The sequence below is a fragment of the Setaria viridis genome, chromosome 9 (assembly GCF_005286985.2).
Source record: "Setaria viridis chromosome 9, Setaria_viridis_v4.0, whole genome shotgun sequence".
Taxonomy (NCBI): Eukaryota; Viridiplantae; Streptophyta; class Magnoliopsida; order Poales; family Poaceae; genus Setaria; species Setaria viridis.
This window is the reverse complement of record NC_048271.2, coordinates 46,862,289-46,882,862: the sequence shown is the minus strand read 5'-3', so window position 1 is coordinate 46,882,862 and position 20,574 is coordinate 46,862,289. Positions and strand designations below refer to the sequence as shown.

At 50.6% G+C, this 20,574-nt stretch overlaps 3 protein-coding genes and 1 long non-coding RNA gene across 4 annotated transcripts; 3 read left to right on the top strand and 1 right to left on the bottom strand.

Moving 5' to 3' along the window:
* Positions 1–70: 70 nt before the first annotated feature.
* Positions 71–2,593, top strand: LOC117836335 (protein PMR5). Its single transcript, XM_034715737.2, has 5 exons — positions 71–970; positions 1,050–1,221; positions 1,307–1,485; positions 1,583–1,741; positions 1,968–2,593. The coding sequence occupies exons 1-5, from the start codon at positions 639–641 to the stop codon at positions 2,302–2,304; spliced, it is 1,179 nt and encodes a 392-aa protein (XP_034571628.1). The 5' UTR covers positions 71–638; the 3' UTR covers positions 2,305–2,593.
* A 2,961-nt stretch (positions 2,594–5,554) lies between these two features.
* LOC117839041 (probable xylan O-acetyltransferase 8) lies at positions 5,555–8,057 on the top strand. The gene is made up of 6 exons (XM_034719278.2): positions 5,555–5,813; positions 5,913–6,249; positions 6,794–6,965; positions 7,043–7,242; positions 7,344–7,496; positions 7,617–8,057. The coding sequence occupies exons 1-6, from the start codon at positions 5,687–5,689 to the stop codon at positions 7,948–7,950; spliced, it is 1,323 nt and encodes a 440-aa protein (XP_034575169.1). The 5' UTR covers positions 5,555–5,686; the 3' UTR covers positions 7,951–8,057.
* On the bottom strand, positions 8,031–11,986 carry LOC117839040 (asparagine synthetase [glutamine-hydrolyzing] 1). The gene is made up of 13 exons (XM_034719277.2): positions 11,775–11,986; positions 11,217–11,355; positions 10,993–11,091; positions 10,712–10,853; positions 10,360–10,550; positions 10,093–10,254; positions 9,920–10,000; positions 9,502–9,723; positions 9,266–9,400; positions 9,089–9,169; positions 8,910–8,996; positions 8,704–8,811; positions 8,031–8,595 (listed from the first exon to the last, which is right to left on the bottom strand). Exons 1-13 carry the CDS (start codon positions 11,852–11,854, stop codon positions 8,329–8,331), a joined length of 1,794 nt encoding a protein of 597 aa, XP_034575168.1. The 5' UTR covers positions 11,855–11,986; the 3' UTR covers positions 8,031–8,328.
* Positions 11,987–19,408: 7,422 nt separating this feature from the next.
* LOC117840471 (uncharacterized) lies at positions 19,409–20,321 on the top strand. Its single transcript, XR_004637016.2, has 2 exons — positions 19,409–19,797; positions 20,022–20,321. It is a non-coding gene; the product is annotated as an uncharacterized lncRNA (long non-coding RNA).
* The last annotated feature ends 253 nt before the right edge of the window (positions 20,322–20,574 follow it).

The following is a 20,574-nucleotide window of genomic DNA, read 5'->3' as shown; positions in this document are numbered from 1 at the left end:
TCCTCTCCTGCTTGGCATGGACGCATGGGCATGGTTACCGTGCCAACACTAGTCAGGACAGCATGAAGAGGAACACTCTTCCGATCCGACATACAACATGTACCCGATCAACCTCGATCCAGCCTGCCATTTTGTCTTTGTTTTCCATCAGCAGTCGGGCATATACGCCAGATTGCCAGCCGTGTGCCCGTCCTATCTGGAAGCTCTCAGGCATGCACGCTGACTCGAACAGGCATGCAGCATGCCTGTCACAGTCGTCAGACGTGTAGTGCTAAACTGCTAGCCGAAGCTGCGTGCGGACGGACACAAAGATTCCATTTCCCTGAGCGTACGAATTCCAAGGCTGAAAAATCTATCCGCGTACCTGCGGCGGCGTACAGGGAAGGGCAAATCGGCAAAGGCAACGAATCCATGGATGATCCCATTCCAGTTGCGCAAACTACTAGTGCGATCTTGCACACGTTCACGTGAACTCCAGCCGATCGAGCTAGCGGCCGCTCTTGACCTCACCTGCACACTATCTCCTCCATCGAACCCGTGATGATTAGCGCAGCTAGACTGCTTGCAGCGGCGGCGGTATAAAGGTAGCCATCGGAAAGGCGCCTTTGGTTCCGCTTTCTCCCTCTCTCTTTGTCGCCATGATGCTGCCGTTCTGCGGCAGGAGGGGTGGCGCCGTCCTCGCCGCCGTTGCGTTGTCTTCCTATGTCGTCCTGCTGCACGCGTTCGCGCTGCCGGCAGCCTCGGCGCTCGGAGTCGGGCTGGCGGGGCGCCATCGGCGCGACGCCACGCCCGGCGCGGCGAGCTGCGACGTCTTCAGCGGCAGCTGGGTCCTCGGCGACGCGTCAGCCTCGGCGTACACCGGTTACAATTGCCCGCTCATCGACGCCGAGTTCAACTGCCAGCTCTACGGCCGGCCGGACTCCGACTACCTCCGGTACCGCTGGAAGCCGGCCGGATGCGAGCTCCCGAGGTAACATGTCTGCCATGGCGACACGTACGCGTGCTTGCATGCCTGCAGCTGCAGATTTTCAACTTGGTATTGCTACCAGGTTCGATGGCGCGGACTTCTTGACGCGGATGAAGGGGAAGACGGTGATGTTCGTGGGGGACTCGCTGGGGCGCAACCAGTGGGAGTCGCTCGTCTGCCTGCTCCACGCCGCCGCGCCGCAGTCGCCGGCGCAGCTCGTCTCCTCGGACCCTCTCTACAACTACAAGTTCCTGGTCTGCACATGCACCGCGCGACGCGTGTATGATTATTCAGAGCTTGGTCATCGAAGGGATTCAGAGTTTACATACGTTCGTGCAGGAGTACGAGGTGACGGTCTCCTTCTACCGCGCGCCGTATCTTGTGGACATCGACGTGGTCCAGGGGAAGAAGGTCCTGATGCTGGACGACATCACCGAGAACGCCGAGGCGTGGCGCGACGCCGACGTGCTCTCCTTCAACTCCGGCCACTGGTGGACGCACACCGGCGCGATGCAGGGGTACGCGAACGCGATTCCTCCAGTTCGTGCAGGATCAAACGCTCGTGAATGTGCTCCGCGTTATTGAGAAAATGAGAATGATGTGCGCGCGTTACAGGTGGGATTACATGGGGGAGGCCGGGCGGTACTACGAGGACATGGACCGGACGGTGGCGTTCCAGCGCGGCCTCACCACCTGGGCCAACTGGGTGGACCTCAACGTCGACCCGGCGAAGACCCGTGTCTTCTTCCAGGCCATGTCGCCCACGCACTACAGGTATCACATTTCTGATTTCTCCTTCTCCCCCGTGACTCCATGAGGCATGAGCCTCTCTGCCTCTCTGGGCACTGCCACTCTACTGGCATCCCTGTCCAGACGCGCAAAGCATGTGCAGGCACGTGTGCGCGCGTGTCGCTGTGTTTTTGGCATCCAATTGAATGAAAATTGATTCATTTTTGTTTGGGCTTTTATACCTACCGTGGCCTGGAACACACACACACAGTTCGAAGGAGTGGCCCAACCCGGTATCCAAAAACTGCTACGGCGAGACGACTCCGGTGGTTGGGCTCAATTCGACGACCACCACCGGCCAGGCCTCATCGGGCCAGGAGCAGGTGATCCAGGCCGTGCTGCGGGGGATGAAGAGCCCCGTCCGCCTCCTCGACATCACGGCGCTGTCGGCGATGCGGAAGGACGCGCACCCGTCGGTGTACAGCGGCGACTTCTCGCCGGCGCAGCGCGCCAACCCCGGCGGCTCGGTGGACTGCAGCCACTGGTGCCTCCCCGGCCTCCCGGACACCTGGAACCAGCTCTTCTACACCCTCCTCTTCTACAAGTAGTAGCGGCACAGCAATTCACCCACCGTGCAGCTAGCAGCTAGCCACCGCATTGTTACAGGCCAATTGAATTTGATTATTGCTTCGGTGCGTGCGTGTAAACAATCATTAGTGTGACGTCGTCTCACAGTCACACTGTCACAGGAGTATGTGAGCTGCTGGGAGAAATGAGTTGTCCGTTGGTTCCCCGGTGCACGTTGCTTTCCACCTTTGTGTTCAGTGTGCACTCAAGAAGAACGTGTAAATCTCGGCATCAACAAAGCAAGTGCCTCATTTTCTCTCGGCTGTCCTAGATCCTACTGCTTTGCATGCTACATACCCGCCTACCCCTATTGTTCCTGGCCATAAACAAGAGAGCACTTTAGAATATAAAATTTTTAATTAATTATGCGCACAAAAATGAACGCAAAAACCAGAATACATGTCCAGGGCTAGAAAATTTCAAAGGCTTCAAACTTCTTATAACTAACTGGCTTCTTCTTTAAATTTAGCTGCTCGCCTGCTCCACGTTAATCTACTACAAGAAAAGAATGCCGATGATAGTCAATTAGTCATTAATGTTAGCGTTCTCAGGAATCAGGATGCAGTGCGATCTCCATTTGTTACACCTACAAATTCCATTATAAATCGGTAAAGGAGGCATGCAAGCGATCTCTTTTAGCACTAAATGCAGATTAGGTCAATGATGCGTTCGCTAGGTTTTCAACTAAAATAAATATTAAGGAAAAGACAAACAAGAAACTTGAACATCCTCAAAAATCATGTTTCCAAGTTCTAAAAAAATTATCACTTTTCAGTTGATGTTGTATTACGGTTCTACACAAAAAGATCGAGATCAAAACTAAGCTCTTTTGTGAGATTAAAAATGACAAATGTCAAACATATGCACATACATCAGGACAAAAATTACACATTTTTGTCCTATTGTGCATCTAAAGGCTAGATTTGTTATTTTTTATCTAGCAAATGGGATCGAGCCTGATCTTGAAATTATTTGGTGGGGCTGTAATATACCATCTATGAACATTGCATTTCTTAAAATTGTTGAGGACTTAAATGCATGGTTTTGACGGAGTTTTCAAGTTTTAGTTGTTTTTCACCGGATATGGTTCAGCGTACAGCAAATGGCGTAGGTAACTTCAGAGGGCCCAGCTCCATTAAAGGGAAAGTGACGTCCACATTCCCTGTCATGCCCCCATGAACTTAAAAAATGTTAAGAACGGTACGGAGCAGTGGGTAGTTGTTTTGGGTGCATTTTTTGTTACCAGCAGAGAGTACTTGTTCGGTTAGCTCTAGTGATTAGTGTTTGCCTTCATTTGAAGCTAGGGCGTATAAAGTGTGATAGATCTTGCTGTTGACATTCTTTATGCCACCACCAATCGGCTGAAGTTTTGCAGTTGCTCAACTGATAATTGTCCTTTCTGAAGAAACTCACCCAATAGAGGCAGAAAGGGGGTACATATACACGTTGTTTTCTGTTGTGGGAGTAACAGTGCAATTGCTTAACTTTAGTATCTATCACATCGGATGTTTGATACTAATTAGGAGTATTAAATATAGTCTAATTATAAAACTAATTGCACAGATAGAGTCTAATTCGCGAGACGAATCTATTAAGCCTAATTAGCCCATGATTTGACAATGTGGTGCTACAGTAACCATTTGCTAATGATGGATTAATTAGGCTTAATAGATTCATCTCGCGAATTAGTATAGGGGTTCTGCAATTAGTTTTATAATTAGCTCATGTTTAGTCCTCCCAATTAACGTCCGAACATCAGATGTGACCCTCCTAAAGTTTAGCGCCTCGTATCCAACACACCTTAATTAGGTGCCGGACAGTTCTGATTATCTCAGCTTTACCACTCGGTGAAGTGTTGAGTGTCTGACATCATTTCAAGAATCTCTTCAGGAATCGGCCATCATGGCCCCATAAGTATATACCTGCAACCTGCCCCTGCATGTCAATCAAAATATTCAGATGCATGGTGCATGCATGTTGTAGTTGCAGCATTCAAGATTCTTGAAAGAAAAAAGATTGATGCATATGTCATCAATATTTAGGGGAGGAAATGGTTGTATGACAGCTGACAGGTGGGCACAAATGCACAATCTGTTGAGAACGGCAATTAAGCTACTGCATCAGTTTCTCCAGATTGAAGTTTCCTTTTTTTTTAAAAAAAAAAGAGGATTGAAGTTTCCAATGATGAGCACGAATTGCTAGCATGCCAGTCATGTGTTGTCGTCCGGGCTTTGATTTGCCAAGAATCCCATGAAAGAAATATACTTACCGACGTAAAGCAGCATCTTCAATTTTCTCAATCCTAAATTTCTAATCCACCATCATAAGATCGACCGACGACGGAATGTAAACTGGGGGCCTCTGAGTAAAGCATGGAAACAAACAGCATACCAAGATCTAACCAACAAACTGGTCAAACATCATATCGAAACCACATGCATTATTTTTCGGTTTCCTGCTCATGCATGTGGTGACTGTGTCAGCAGTTATGCGTATAACCTTTTTGCCTTTGCTCTAAAGCTTTGGAGTCACCTCGCAATTACCTGAAACCCCATCTAGATATACACGTGAAAACAGGTTGACTAAGATTTAAAAATTCACGCCGGCCGTGCATGTTGCTGTCGTCCTTGCCTGGTTAAACCTAGACAGGACAGATGCTACCCAAATACTGCAGATTCTGTTACCTTCTGCCGCCAGTTGAACAAAATGATGCAGATTCTATTTAATTGAACGATCAAGCTGCTGCAGGAGTGAGGAGTGCATGTACGATTCGATGGATTGGCTGAGCTGCAGGTTTCACCGCATTCCATCTGAAATGATGCTGCCCCTGCAAAAGGCAGTTTCTGATGTTAGCTACTTCTTGTTGACAAATGCCCAGGTTGGTTGTCTCAAGCTTCAGCTAGCTATCACTTCTTCAGCGAGTAGTGTGGTCTGTGTGGAGCAAACAATTTGTTGGAACAGTATTTCTAGTTTCAGCTACCTAGCACTTCTTTCTTTTGAATGGGCCATGGGCTATATATACTAGCTTCAGCACCTTTTTGACAATGCTAAAGTGTACGAAGATGCTCAGAGGTTGGTTGTCTCAGCGCTCAACGCCAAAACGTTGCTTTTGCTTCACTCCTAATCAAGTTAGTAGCTAGAGCAAACAGATAAAATCAAGTGCAGAATGCATCTACCCTGGCCCCACAATTCACTCATCCTGTAATTCTAATTATATATATGATCTCTGCAACTGAAAGCACTACCACCACCACCACTGAAACCAGCTGCGGCAGCAGCCGACAACTTCAGCCATCTCTCTCACTCCAGCCACCCTGCGGCCTGCAACGAACATTGTCCTGCATCCACGTAGTAGCTGAGCTCATGGTGCAGATACCAGCGATGACGAAGAGGGGGAATGGGCGGGCCCCGCTGTCGGTGGTGGTGGCGATCATCGGCGGGCTGGCTCTGGCGGGCATCATCTTCACCGACGACCTCCGCTCGCTCACTGGTACATGCTTCTACTGCTGCGGCTTCTGAACAGCAATGCCCTGCACGTTTGCACTTGCGCGGTTAGCTTCTAGTGCTCACTGGCATATGCTCTCTTCAGAGATCATGGAGAAGAAGGAGGACAAACAGAAGGAGCAGAAGCGGACGTCTCTACCGGCCGGGACGAGAATGATGTTGACGAGGCCGGTCGAGAAGGTGACGCCGCCGCCGCCGGTCGAGAAGGTGACGCCGGCGGCTGCGGCGGCGAAGGGGGCGTTCGACCCGAGCCGGTGCAGCGTGACGGAGGGATACTGGGCGTACAACAGGTCCAAGAAGCTGCATTACACGGACCAGACGTGTCCGTTCATCGACAGGCAGGTCTCGTGCCAGAGGAACGGCAGGCCGGACAGTGACTACCTCTACTGGGATTGGCATCTCGACGACTGCAACCTACCAAGGTCAGCTACCGCTCGTGTGTTCAGTGTTCTGTCATGCATTTTTATTATTACTTAGTCAACCGCATGCTGTGACGAATTACTCCGCAGTTTTCATTATCTAGGTGGGTGCTGTGCTGGCCTGCTAGTCAGGGATATGTTAATTTTGGTCTTGTACGTTTTTCCCCTGCTCGGTTGGATACTTGGATATATATTTTGGTAAAACTTACAGCAAATCAAACAATGTAGCGTAACCTGAATCATAGGCTTCAGAAAAATAAAAATAAATTCATCCTGTATCTCTTTATAACCTTAAATGGCTCGCGTTTTTTCTCTTTTTTTGTGAGTTTTTTTTTCTTTGTTGATTGTTGGAGGGGTGTGGTAAGGCACGCACTAACGCACTTGAAGTGGGCTGAATTTGGCCCCGAATGCATCTCTCTACGGGTCTTATTGAGTGGGCCGGATTTAGCGGGCTGCTTTTCATCAAGCTTCTAGGCCGCAATGCAATTCTCTGCTGCGCGATCGCGCTAATCCGTGGCCCCGACGGACGAAACTCTGTGCGCGCCAGGTTCGACCCGGCGGCGTTGCTGGAGAAGCTGCGGGGGAAGCGGATGATGTTCGTGGGCGACTCGCTGCAGATGGGGCAGTGGCTCTCCTTCGTGTGCCTCGTCAACTCCGCCGTGCCCTACACCGCCAGGACCATGGAGCGCAGCACCACCCTCTCCGTCTTCACCGCCACGGTAAGCACGCCGCCGTGTCGTGTCCGGCCAACCCACACCCACGCGATGCCGCGCGCGTAATAAGCTTAATACTGCAGGAGTACAACGCGACGATCGAGTTCTACTGGGCGCCGTACCTGGTGGAGGCCAACTCCGACCGCAACATCCGGCTGGGCGCCGATGGCCGGGTGCTGCACGTCGACGCCGTCGAGCTGCACGCCAAGCACTGGAAGGGCGCCGACATCCTCGTCTTCGACAGCTACGTCTGGTGGATGAGCGGGAGCAGGATCAAGACGGTGTGAGTGGAGCCGCGTACAGTGGGCAGCGCACTGTCATCTTCGGAGGTTAGAGCGAGTCGGTGATCGCCACCAATTCGCACTCACCATTGCGAACTTTCAGGTGGGGCGCGTTTGGAGACGACGGGTACGAGGAGCTGGACGCCTGGGTGGCGTTCCGGCTGGGCCTCAAGACATGGGCCAACTGGGTCGACGCCAACATCGATCCAAACGCCACCAGGGTCTTCTTCATGTCCATCTCCACCACGCACATGAGGCAATTGTTCAGCTCCCCATCCATCCATGATCCATCGGAACTTAATTCCTGATTCGATTGCTCATCACATTTTGGTCTAACAACAACAAGCATGCGCTGACGGATTGTGAGATTTTTCAGGAGCGAGGACTGGGGCCGTGAGGGCGGCATCCGTTGCTACAACGAGACGTGGCCCATCACGCGGAAGGGCTACTGGGGCAGCGGCGCCGACCGCCGGATGATGGAGGTGGTGTCCGACGTGCTGGGCCGGATGCGGGTGCCCGTCGCGCTGCTCAACGTCACGCAGCTCACGGAGCACCGCGTCGACGCCCACGTCTCCGTCTACACCGAGACCGGCGGCGAGCTGCTCACCGACGCGCAGAGGGCCGACCCGCAGACCTACACCGATTGCATCCACTGGTGCCTGCCCGGCGTGCCGGACACGTGGAACCAGATCCTCTACGCGCACCTGTAGCCGGCCTTTACCCTTGTAGCTCACTCGTAAGTCGATCGTAACACCAAGAACGAAATTAAGTCAGTGACAGAGACATTAAGTAAGGAAAATGCTTACTTTTAGATTGATCCGTAGCTCAAGTCTTTAAAAGGATCGAGTTCAAGGACATCAATCCCGGCACACACATGCATGCCTGAATCGCTCGCTCACACACGTACACGTACACAGTACACATTACACATACAAGGACACGTACGCTAGCGACAGTACAACAGCAACGTAAAAACAATAGCAGCACGTGTGCTACCGCACCATGCCATGGCATCGGCGCCCGGTCGACACGCCACACACCGTGTACCTACTAGTCGTCCTTATCCTTCAGCTTATCGTTTGTTATTGTCACGCCGCGATCGCGACCGCGACCTCTGTGCCGTTGACCGAGCCGTTCGCCGCGGCGTGGCCGTTCGCTACGGGCGCAACCCCGTTGCCGTTGGCGTGCGCGGCACCGGCGGTTTGGTCGGCGGTGGTGGTGGCGGCGGCGTCGTGGGAGGAGATGAACCGGCCGGAGGGGTCGTTTGAGGCCTTCCACTGCTCCACCCACTCGATGGCCGCGGGCGTGCTGCACGCGATGCTCGGGCCCCACGGCACCGTCTCCCTCGCCGAGTCCTGCGGCGTCACGGTTAGAGCCAGACATCAGCGCGCCGTCGCAGATTTTAACTAGCACAGGTGTAAAAAGCAAAAGCAAAAATGTCGGTGTCAAGCTGAGCCAGTCACCTGAGGGAAGAGCCTCTCAAAGATCATCCGGTAGTAGTAGGCCTCCTTGTTGACAGGCGTGTTGTAGGGGTACACTTTGGCAGCGTTGATCATCATTTCATCGGTGACCTGAATGAACATTGAGGAACAGAGTGTTGTTAGCCGGCGAATTTTTAGGAGATGCAAACCCCAACTTGTGCAGCTGAAATGATTGTTATAAGAATCACCTGCTGCTCAGTGAAGGCCTTGAGGCCATCGATCCAGCTGTAGCCAACGCCGTCACTGAACTGCTCCTTCTGCCTGTAGAGAATATGCTGCGGATGCAGAGACATCGCACAAGTGTCAGTTCAGACTTCACAACACAGACTATCTGAAAAAGCTTCAGAAACCGGCGTTTCTGTGTTACCTTTGGCAGGTAAGGGTTCTCCTCGTCTTCGAACGCCTTCCTCATGACCCACTTCTCGATCCGACCCAGATCCTTGTCGTACTGCGCGCGTGGCAACAAGAAGATATCGTCAGAAAATCACTACCAATAGCAACCGAAGCAGAGCTCGAAACTGCAGCAGAGGTTGAGACGTCGTACCATTTTCCACTCAGGGTCCATGCCCATGGCGACGTCGACGAACTCCTTGTCGAGGAACGGCACGCGGATCTCCAGGCCCCATGCCGAGGTCGCCTTGTTGGCACGCAAGCAGTCGTACTGGTGGAGTGCCTTCACCTGCGTATTCCTCGCGTCAGGATCAGAGCCGCTTTTTCCTCAGAATCCAAACGAGATCGAAGAGTCCCGAGTGATGGTCGGTGGTGCACCGTGTATATTACCTTGCGGCAGGTCTCCTTGTGGAACTCCTCCTTGTTGGGCGCGAAGTGGAAGTAGAGGTATCCGCCCAGGAGCTCGTCGGAGCCTTCCCCGGACAGCACCATCTTGACGCCCAGCGACTTGATCTTGCGTGCCATCAGGAACATGGGCGTGCTCGCCCGGATCGTCGTCACGTCGTAGGTCTCGTCGTGGTAGATCACCTCCTCGATCGCGTCGATTCCGTCCTGGGTGACAATAGGCGATTTGCCACTCGTCAGCGTCGTGTCCAAGTTCACGGCCAAAAGCGTTACGACTTCAGGTTTCCGTGTCACGTTTCAGGGGGTTTAGATTTACACGTCTGGAATCGCGTGAATTAGTTTTTTTTCCTTCCTGTTACGTTTTGTCCATCTGATCAGGCCGGTCATTGCCCATGTGATTTACCTGTACGGTGAAATAGAACTCGTGGTGGATGGTTCCGAGGTAGTCAGCGACCTCCCTGGCGGCCTTCAGGTCCGGGGATCCCTGGAACGTGCCGGCAAGAACCAAAAAACGTCAGCGCTCCACGATTCGCGACAAAAGGACACGCGTTGCAGCAGGGTGAGGTGAAGCAAAACCTCGAGGCCGACGACGAAGGAGTGGAGCTCGGTGCCGAACTTTTTGGCAGCCTCGGTCTCGACGAGGTGGCGCTTGGTCACTGAGGCGACGAGAGAGGAGTCGAGGCCGCCGGAGAGGAGGACTCCGAAGGGCGCGTCGGTCATGAGCCTCTTGATAACCGCCTGGGGAGTCACGGAGCAGAGAGCAAGCACATGGCCACGTCAGTGTCAATAAGCACCGAATAGGACGACGACGCTCTGGTACGGTAGTGCAGGGACTGCACGCACCTTCTCGAAGGCCGCTCTGAGCACGAGCGGGTCGTACGGCGCCGCCGGCACCTGCTCGAGGAACCAGCGCGGGTTGTACCAGCGCCGGAACTCGGCGGCGGCGCTGGAGTAGAGGTGCCCCGGCGGGAAGAGCTCGAACCGGACGCAGTCCTCGTTCAGCGCCTTCATCTCGGAGGAGAACCAGACGGAACCTGCAAGCGAAGGAAGGAAAGACGAGGCAAAGACCGATCGGTCATCGTCGTGTGCGAGCCGCTTTGTCTGAATCCGACCGCCCATGCAGGCGTTGGAAACAGAAGCGTGAACGGATGGTGCGAAACAGGGATGGGGAGAGGAGGATGGAGGAGACGCCTACCGTCGCCGCCCCAGCCAATGTAGAGGGGGTTGACGCCGATGGCGTCGCGCGCCGCCATGAACGTCTTGTTGCGGGTGTCGTAGAGCACGAAGGCGAACACGCCGTCCAGCATGTCGACAAAGTTCTCGCCATACTCCTCGTACTACGGGACGAAGAACAGAGGAGGTCGGCGTCATCATGTTGTGTTCTTTTATTCGCTTTTGTTGAGAAAAAAAAAGAAGAAAGCATGGCGAATGCAAAACTGCCCGTTGCGACTGAGTAAAGAATAAAATCTCTCTCACCAGAGCGATGATGACCTCGCAGTCACTGCCGGTGGTAAAGGTGTGCTTGCCGGTGAACTGCTTCCTGATCTTCTTGTGGTTGTAAATCTCTCCATTGGCCTGAAATGGGCAAAAGAACATCGGTATGAGTTCGTGACATGCGTGGCGGCCGTCGATGCGTACGTGTGGCAGGTTGTGCCGTATGTGCGCTAGCTAGCTGATCCTGATCCGTTGATGTTTCTTACCACGACGACCACGGTGCGGTCCTCGTTGAAGAGCGGCTGGTCGCCGGACAGCGGGGAGACGACGGAGAGCCGCTGATGGGCGAGGAAGTTGCCCTCGTGCTGGTACAGCCCCGACCAGTCAGGACCCCTGTGCTTCAGCCTGCACGCACCACAAGGATCCGCTGGGTCAGAAAAATAACAGAACCAAACATACTAGTAACCAATAACACATGAAACACAAGGGCGAAATAGACAACGGGGATTCCAGTGCTGTTTTTCAGATCGGCCGTTGTTACTTCTTAGCCCCTACCGCTCGATTCTCTGTGATACTCCCTATACGAGCTTCCCCCGCAAAAAGACAAAACACCCACAACAACCACCAGTCCTTGATTATTCCATGGCTCTTTCCGGCACGTTCAAGAACGATTGCCAGTAACACGCACATACTCTGACGTTAACCACATATCTAAGTATCTAACACACCCAGAACCTGAGAACCTCATCAAGATCACCCAAACAAAGGATCCAGCAACAAAAACATGCTCTATGACGACGGTGCAATGGACGGCGGGTGCTTGCCTGCGGGAGCACGCGAGGACGCGAGCCCTCTGGGCCTGGGAGCAGTCGGCGCACCCGAGCACGGCGAAGATGCCACACATGGTGGATTTGTGGTGATACGAAACGCGAGCAGAGGTGGTGGTGGGAGAGAGAGGAACGAGCGTGCGTGTGGGAGGAAGAAAAGAGACGAGACGGTGGGCGAGCGCTCTCGTGCTGGGATGCAGGAACCAGGGGGAGTGGGCTGCCATTTTATAGCCGGCGCGCGCGGCTCCGGGGCCTCGCGTCTGCGACCCGGCGGGAGCTGTACCCCGGACACGCGGCGGGTGGCCGTTCGTGGGGCACCGTGCGCGGCGGGTGCTTATCCGTTCGGGATGCAGCGCCGGCCGAGTCAGCGTGGGGCCCGCTCCAGCGTCAGCTCCCCGCGTGGCCGTCTGATCTCCATCCGACGGATGGGTGAGGCCCGGGTGGTGGGGCCGGAACGACGGGCCCCGCCGGATTCACCAATGGCAGCCGGCCGTGCGCTTTGCTGCGGGATGCGAAGGCGACGGTGTTAGTTTAGGCCTGCTTTTTTCCTTACGGGGGAAGTGTTTTTGTCGCGGGTGATGATGCAAACGACGACATTATTGTTGAGCATCTTGGAGATGAATAATGTATCCGGAGACGTAAGTTCAGATGGTGGGAAAGATTCGACGAATCCGTCCTCCTACTTCTTAATCTTCAACGACGTTAAATTTTCTTTCCGGGAGAAAATTTCAACGATGATAATTGGAACCCGGCTAAGCTACAAAATGGACGTACATCAGATCCCACATCACCGTTAAACCAGAAGCAGGAAGCCGCAATATGACGTTAAAGTCCAAAGTTGCACTTCCTCGGGTCAGTTTTACTAGATTGTCTACTGCCTCGACTAAACTTAGGGTACACCCTCCTAAACTTACAGGTGTTTGATACACCCTTCTAAACTTTAGGATCTGTCACATCAGATGTTTGGATATTAATTAGGAGTATTAAATATAGTCTAATTACAAAACTAATTGCACAGATGGAGTCTAATTCGCGAGACGAATCTATTAAGCCTAATTAGTTCATGATTTGATAATGTGGTGCTACAATAACCATTTGCTTATGATGGATTAATTAGGCTTAATAGATTCGTCTCACGAATAATATAGGGGTTCTGCAGTTGGTTTTATAATTAGCTCATGTTTAGTCCTCCTAATTAGCATCCGAACATTCGATGTGACCCTCCTAAAGTTGAGGACTTCGTATCAAACACCCCTTGATCGATGGTACGGTACAAAATGACTGGAGATGTCTATAAAAACACTTGAGTGTTCTGAGACCTCTGACAATCGAATTTCACAGCCATAGGATGAGGATGCGACGCCCCAGGGCGATGGAACAAGGGGTATGTAGCCCCTATATTAACAATGTACACGAATTTTGACTACAAAAAATCAATGAAAATCTTGATCCCCTACTAATTAGCCATTAGCCATTAACTACAGTCTACAGCTCCCCCTCTAGCATAGCTTTGGCTTCGCCCCTGCAATGGCCGATCTTCATCCTTGAGCTTCCGTCATCCACCGCCACCACACATATATGCCCCCACCTTGTCGCGGTGGGTACGGTCTCGCCGGAGCTTCGCGACGACCGACAGCGAACCGCTGCGCTTCGGCGAGACCCTATCCCTCATGCGGCAACTGCATTCTTGTCCCTCCTGCCTCCGCCGTCTCACCAACGAGGAACCCATGGACCGATCATCACCAATAAGTTTTTAAAAAAAAGTCACCAAGGAGTTAACTATACGGAACACCGTCCAATGTAACCACCATTTACCTCATTCTCTAATTTGACACGCATTAATAACCAACGCACGAGCTGACGTTCTGGCAAAGTTCAATCATTGCAATGCCTAAGCTAGACACGATCAGCATTCAGCAGGGACCTCCATCCCATAGGCGAAGCTTAGGAATAGTCAACAATAATCCAAAGAACCCGTACGCGGCGATGACAGCCGAGCCGGGCTCCCGGCCTCTCGTCTACTTCCGGCGTAGCCTGGTCCTCGCCACGAGAACATGTAGCTCTATAGTAGATAGGTAGCAGCATTATTTTAGGCCGGCCATCGCCATCGTCCGTTGTCTGCTTGCTTGTACCGCATGAACAGCTCTTGGCCTCGCACGCACGCCGGCGATCGACGATATCGCCGTATCGGCATGCGTGCACGGTGCACCGGCGCACAGAGCGGTTGTTTTCGACGGTGGCGCTCGATCTCGGATGCGCGGTCGACGCCGGGTCATGTGCGCTCCGATTCGTCGGCATCGACGGCGACGTCTCGTGCCGGGCCGTGCCATGCCCATCTCCGGTGAGGACAAGAGCCGTGCCCGTGCGTGCTAGTGGTTGCGGCGAAGAGGGACGGGGTGTACGGTGGGCGGTTGGGCAGGAAGGAGAAGCACTGGCCAAGCAAATGCGAGCCGTGAAAAGCTTTACACCGATCGAAATGCATGGCTGTGGGAGCTAGCTAGCTACCAGCTGAAGGGGCACTGTCACTCTGCTAGCTAGCTAGCTAGCTGCCGTAGGATGGCAAAGATCAGAGAACGCACACTGCGCTGCAAGAAGAAGGGGAGCCAGCAGCAAGCATCCACGTACGTCGAAAAATGGCCAGAGGCTATGGTTTATTTCAAAGCGCGTGCAAGATTTACATATATGATATGTGTACTAGGCCCTCTTTCTGGCGAAAGGGATGTGCGGCGCTAGCGCGATACTAGCTGCTGAGTAGTCTTCGGTTGGATCATATCGACATGCTTGGATTTAAAAGGCCGTGGAGACTTTTCTCCCTTTTATTTTGGCTGAGAACGAAGTAGAAGAGAAATATAATAGCTCAACTTAGTTCTTTTTTCCTTGAAAAAGAAAAAAGGTAGGAGGAGCCCTGGTGGCCAATTAACTAGCGGATTGCTGGAAGCAGCAAAACGTTCAGATGTTTATGCAAAGACGGGACAAACAACACGCAACTAGCAAAGAGATAAATAAAACAACCGAGAACAAAGACAGAATCACAGAAGCACAATGCAAGCTAACACAACAACAACGGACGCTCGGTACCTTGTTCTTTGCTTCTACCTCTTAGATAGGAAACTAGCTAGGATTAGGATCGTCGTCCTCGTTAGCTTTGCAAATAAAAAAATATTTTCTTAATAAAATGCAGTATAGGGATTTTCATCTAATCATGAATGTTATCATCATTTCTAGCCAGTTGCAACAGGAATTTGGAAGTATGGCTACACCCAAAAACTCATTGGGATATATGTTTGGAGATCCATGGACACAGACGACATACGCCTCCCTTCCAATGCAATGAGCGGAGCTTCAGAGCGTCATGCGTTTCTTCCAATAAAACAACTCCGTTGAGGAACCCAACTCGATAACATAAACTCAGTAGCATCAACATCTGAAGAATTTCGAATAGCTAAAGGTGCTTTTGAATTTGCACCTCCAGAGTCCAGAGAAACATTGAACCATAGCTAGACTTCGTCAGCGTATAGCTAGGAGTGAATAGAATTCGTCGGTGTTCAAGTTGTCAAGTGCAGCTGCTAACATAGAGGACAGACAGAATGACGAAACGGTGAGCCCATCCTACATGCATGCTTTGGAACCGTAGCGGGATAGGAGTAGTTCAATACTAATGCATTATCACAGACTAATCGAGAGAAGCGAACAATGATCGGTGGTCCATGCATGTTGGCAGAGAATAATTGAGATCCCCATCCCTCCTTGTCTGGAATCAAGAATCAAGAATCCCGATCGAGCTGCGCACGTCATCCTATAGTACATTGGCCGTCTTTAATATGCAGGTCACAAGCTTTGTATTAGCCTCAGTGCATTGCAAGGTCACTGTTGGATGTTGGTCCCCGTGTACAATGACAAAGCAAGTGCTTCCTTATCGTTCTCTTCTCCCTCTTTAATTTGTACGGAGTACTATGTCAGCCAGACATGTATGTACTGAAAAGCTCTTTAATTATTTGCAAAGATGCATTTAGATCCTTAACTGTATTCTCTAAGTAATACAGAACACGACGTATCCCGTTCAATGAGGCTATGTAACATTTGCATCCGATTGAAACATAGAATTCAAGCCATGTACTATCTGACGCGTTCAGGATAAAAACAAATACTTTTCGTTTCCCCACTTGTCAAAAAGGAAAGGGAAACCAGGAAGCTAAATGTTAATTTAGCTTGACTCCACCAGGCGGAGGAGGTGCTTGACTGCGTGTAGCGCCGGGTAATGTCGTCGTCTTCCTCCTCTGGCTGGGGTCTGGTCGTCTGGCAGCAGCCGATTCCTTCACGTAACCGCGCACTCCGCTCCACGATGACGTGGACCACGAGCCCCGCGGCGAACCAACGTTGTCCAGTCTATCTGGCCGGCCCAATCGCATTTGCACGTCCAACTCATCATCCATCTCTCTCTCCGATCACAAATAATTGGTTGCACTGCCATCGATCGTACATGCACAAGGACATTGGGCACTTGGACTTGTATGCGTTTGTGGTGCCAACAAAGTGGCTGGCAAAGTGAAATGCATGGTCGGAGAGCATATCCGGCGCCCTTTTTCTAACCGAAGCAATGCGAATTATTCTCCAAAAAATGCTTGAGATCAACACCGAGATGCGTATATGGTTTCGTTGATGCTTTAACGAAAACCGACCACACTGGCCTTGTATATTAGTCCATGTGATACATGTTGTACTTACAGCGTGTGGTAACAAGGAAACACGGATTGATAACTAAGTAAGATAATTTATTCGCCAAAAAAAAAGATAACTAAGACTAACCAACCACCAGTTTCAAGTAGGTGAGCAGCAAAATCAAATTAATCAAAGTATTTAAGGTGGAATGCGCGAGCGTCGGCATGTGGGCATTCAACAAGACAACAACTTGAGGTTCTTTCAACCATCATAAAAGAAAATCTACTTATAGCTAGGGGCAACGTGGTATGCCGCTATAAGTGATTCATGATATATCGTAATTAAGTACTGCTATTTAAGATCTCCCTACCACTTATTCGTCCACAAATGGCGAGCTTATCCATCACCATTATTCTATATCATATCTACAAAAAGGAGCCAATCTCTCGTGTTAACTTTGCACATGCGGCTGTTGCTGCTAACCCTGTGTGATGTATGGATCACAAGAAGGTGCTTGCGTGCACATTATTTATCCTATCAAGTATGAACTGATGCGAATCGGAGAATCTTTACCCATTGAAAGGGCATTATGTATTGTATAAAAACTTGTCGCTCATTCAACTGCCAACGCATCTGATGTACCGATTAGACTAATCTTTTTGCTTAAATTGTCAGAAACAAGCCTAATAATTCTTCAGTGGCCTGGTCGATCTCATAACGCGTTCAGTGCCTTATCCGATTCAATGATTCTAGCTAGCTTATACAGAGTGCTAGTAGTATCTGTGGTTATTTCGCTCACCCATACACCTTACCACACACTAATGTTTAATGTGTGCATCGACTAATATTTGAAAAAAAAAAGAAGCCCAGAAGCAAGAGATGTATATGCCTCTATGGCTTATGCCCAGATATGTGGGATATGGTATTCAAAAATATTACACGAAGATGGGAATTCTCAATGTAGTGTTACTAGTGTAGCTATAAAATTGAAGATGTATATATAGAATCTCCCCCAGTTACTTCAATTTGGAGAGCAAACTTAGGAGTCCAAAATGGATACATCGATGCACAAGTACGTATAAGAAAGGGTGTTGAAACCCAAAGAGAGATCATCTGATCCAGGAGACAACATCAAAACCCTAGAGAGTACAATGAAGGACTGATCGTCAAGCTCCCACCCGTAGTCTAGCCCTAGCATAATTCTTTGTAACTAAGACTAGACACCATCATTATAGTCAATCCGGATATATACAAGAATTCCAAACAGAATATAGGGTATTACTCCTCGTCGCAGGCCCAAATCTATATAAATCTCTATGTGTGCATAACTCTTCTATCCCTATCAATCTACCATAGTCGAGGTTCCAAAAGGTAACCATGATCATTGTCAACTACAATCATCGACTTCTAGTGCTGAGCATATAAACTTGAATATTCTCTAGTACAAGCCACCACTTGATGCCTCCGTTTGGAGGATTCGACCAAGTTGTGTGTAGTGACAGTGGCTAGCTTCTAACCACTCAATTCAGGCAAAGGGCAAGAGCCCATTCATTGTCTTAAATACCCACACAAAATTCTCTCTCTTTTGTGTGAGCCTGAGCATCTCTGAATGACACTTCGGCTACTACTGAAAAAAGGGATAAAAATCATGAGTTGCACAGACAAAGACGCAAAGTGCAGAGTTGCTTTCCATTTTGTATCGGAAATGGGCAACACCACACATGGAGCGAATCGGTCAAGCGAGCTGTGTATTGTCTCCTGGCACGTTTGCTAACATCCTAGCTTGGCTCTAGTTTTTTTTTTCCCTGAAAATTAAAGCAACCGGCAAGAAATTTGGCAGGCATGTATTTGCCGGCAAGCTAACATCCTAGCTTGGCTCTACTAGTTGGCACACAATGTGATGATGTCAATTACTACTTGTTTGAGAATTAACACCATTAATGGAGATATATACATTTCCAAGTCAACAAAATAGCTCAGCTTCCTGAAGTAATCCTAACAAGTAATAAGCCCCTAAATAATGCAGACCACATAAGCATAGTTTGGGAATGGGCATATATAAGCATGTGCACGGCGCTCTGGATCAGCGTGACGTTGAATGAGCAGATTATGATAGGTTCCCCTCGATACTTATAGCGTATTACATCTGACGATGCCAGCATGCATACAATAATCCGAGATATACATGTTGGATTAATTTGCATCCAAAATGGTATAAAAAGTGCAATTAGGGAACACACGCATATAAGCAACGCAACTTGCAGAGATGTAGCTATCTCTGGCCTCTGTGCATGCACATTCTCACGGAATACGCAAAGCTAATGTATGCACCAGCCAGGCAGCCAGTGTATCCATCAGCTATCTGATTGTAGGATTGCTCTCGTTTTTTTTTTTTTCTCTAAAGGAAGGATTGCTCTCGGTTGATGCGTTTTTGCCCCTTCCAGAAATGTGCGGGTGCGCTTTAGCACGAGAAGGGTTTGCTACAGCTCGCTTCAGCATCCCAAGGGCCGGCACTGCTGGATCTATCGATCGGAGAAGGAAAACGGGAGGGAAGAAACCGAAACGCAAATCGCCTTCACCCTTGAGCGCCTCACAATCTTCATGCGAGCCGATCCAGTCGCGCTCTCGAGATCCGGATCGACACACATTTGCGGAGTACCTCCCGGTCGACGACGCGCGGTCGATGTGGCCTGTATCCATCCCTGAAAAGCCTCACTGCAACTGGCTACTGCTGACCGTACGTCAGCGTGTGGCACCAGAGTAGTAGAGAGCCGAGAGGCGGAGAACTGCATGTACCTAACCGTCGTGTACGCGGCCAGGTGCCGACCGAACTTCTCACGGTGCCGAAAGGCCGCGGTTGGCACTTGAAAGTGCCGGTGGTCGCGAGAGGAGAGTTTTAATTGGAAGCACTCAAAGAGTCGTCGTCGCAGACTAACTGGCAAAAAAAAAAGGTCGCCGAGATTATTCTTTTTTCGTGGTGGTGAAAGTAAAAAGGAGACGACGTGCCGACCTTCTCCGCGTGTAAGTTGTGGCGAAGAACATTGGAGCCCTCGGCGGCCGCACACCAGAGGAACCGGCGCGCGCGGCATATCCGCGGTTGATTCTTGCTGGTGCCGCGGCGAAGAGGGGACGCTGATGACGCAGCGTTTTCACGGGATATTTTATAGACATGCAGTACGAGTGTACTACGGTCTACGACGACGTTGGTACGCAGCTCTGCTCACAAGCGTCGTAGCTCGCTCTCTCCTCTCAGTCAGTTGTGGGCTGCCTCTCCCGAGATGTGGCCCGTCTATGACATATCCAGGAGCTCGGCCCGGCACTGGTCTTTGCTCCCTGGTCGCGGCAGCTGTTCGGCTGACATGTGGGCACCACTCTCTTCCTCTACTATTTTCCCACCAATTTACGTCCAGTTTTGAGTTGTCGCCAAAAAAAATGTAGCTCATTCCCGTAAGCAGGAAGTAAACTCAATCCATCCTGTGCAGTTAACTCAAGATTAACTCACAAGTGTAGCTCAGCTGGTATACCTATCAGGATTCGAGGTCTCAACTCGCCATCGGTACTTACATTTTCCTTGATTTATTTCAGGATTTAACCGGCGCTATTCTTTCAGTAGTAAGCGACATGCCCCTCGACAGCGAGACGCCAGTGGTAACTTCGTCAATATCGAGGATTTGCTGGCTCAGTCTTTCAGAGGTGTTCATAGGGGTAGGGTTGCGTGCGTGTGTTCATTGGGCGAGTGTGCATACGTGTTTGTGAGCGTATGCGTCTATACTACGTGATTCAAAAAACAAGATTAACTCACATCCGCTTAAAAAAAGATTAACTCTCATCGCAAAAAAAAAGATTAACTCAATCCGTCTATATGAAAACTTAAACTTTTGTGTATCCATCCCATCTTCAAAGGGAAAGTGCAGCACTAGAATATCATCTTTCTTCCTCTGGCAGGAGCTGGTTCCTTCACGTAACCTCACCCCAGTCTACAAAGACTACAAACAAATCTACAATGGCGTGGACTTGGAGCCCCGCGGCGAACCAACGTTGTCTGTTCGATCGGTGTCTACCTGCCCCGCCCAATCGCAAACATGTCATGGTCGGCCATCCGAGCTCCTACCACTCGCCTGCCCACTAATGGCGTGTG

Excerpts from the sequence above, each read along its gene's own strand:
- LOC117836335 (XM_034715737.2), top strand. The coding sequence starts at position 639 with ATGATGCTGCCGTTCTGCGGCAGGAGGGGTGGCGCCGTCCTCGCCGCC. Across the intron at positions 1,486-1,582 it reads CACACCGGCGCGATGCAGGG|GTGGGATTACATGGGGGAGG; the intron begins GTACGCGAACGC and ends CGCGCGTTACAG. Across the intron at positions 1,742-1,967 it reads ATGTCGCCCACGCACTACAG|TTCGAAGGAGTGGCCCAACC; the intron begins GTATCACATTTC and ends ACACACACACAG.
- LOC117839041 (XM_034719278.2), top strand. The coding sequence starts at position 5,687 with ATGGTGCAGATACCAGCGATGACGAAGAGGGGGAATGGGCGGGCCCCG. Across the intron at positions 6,966-7,042 it reads TCTCCGTCTTCACCGCCACG|GAGTACAACGCGACGATCGA; the intron begins GTAAGCACGCCG and ends TTAATACTGCAG. Across the intron at positions 7,497-7,616 it reads ATCTCCACCACGCACATGAG|GAGCGAGGACTGGGGCCGTG; the intron begins GCAATTGTTCAG and ends GAGATTTTTCAG.
- LOC117839040 (XM_034719277.2), bottom strand. The coding sequence starts at position 11,854 with ATGTGTGGCATCTTCGCCGTGCTCGGGTGCGCCGACTGCTCCCAGGCC. Across the intron at positions 11,092-11,216 it reads ACCGCACCGTGGTCGTCGTG|GCCAATGGAGAGATTTACAA; the intron begins GTAAGAAACATC and ends TGCCCATTTCAG. Across the intron at positions 9,170-9,265 it reads TGGACCCTGAGTGGAAAATG|TACGACAAGGATCTGGGTCG; the intron begins GTACGACGTCTC and ends CCACGCGCGCAG.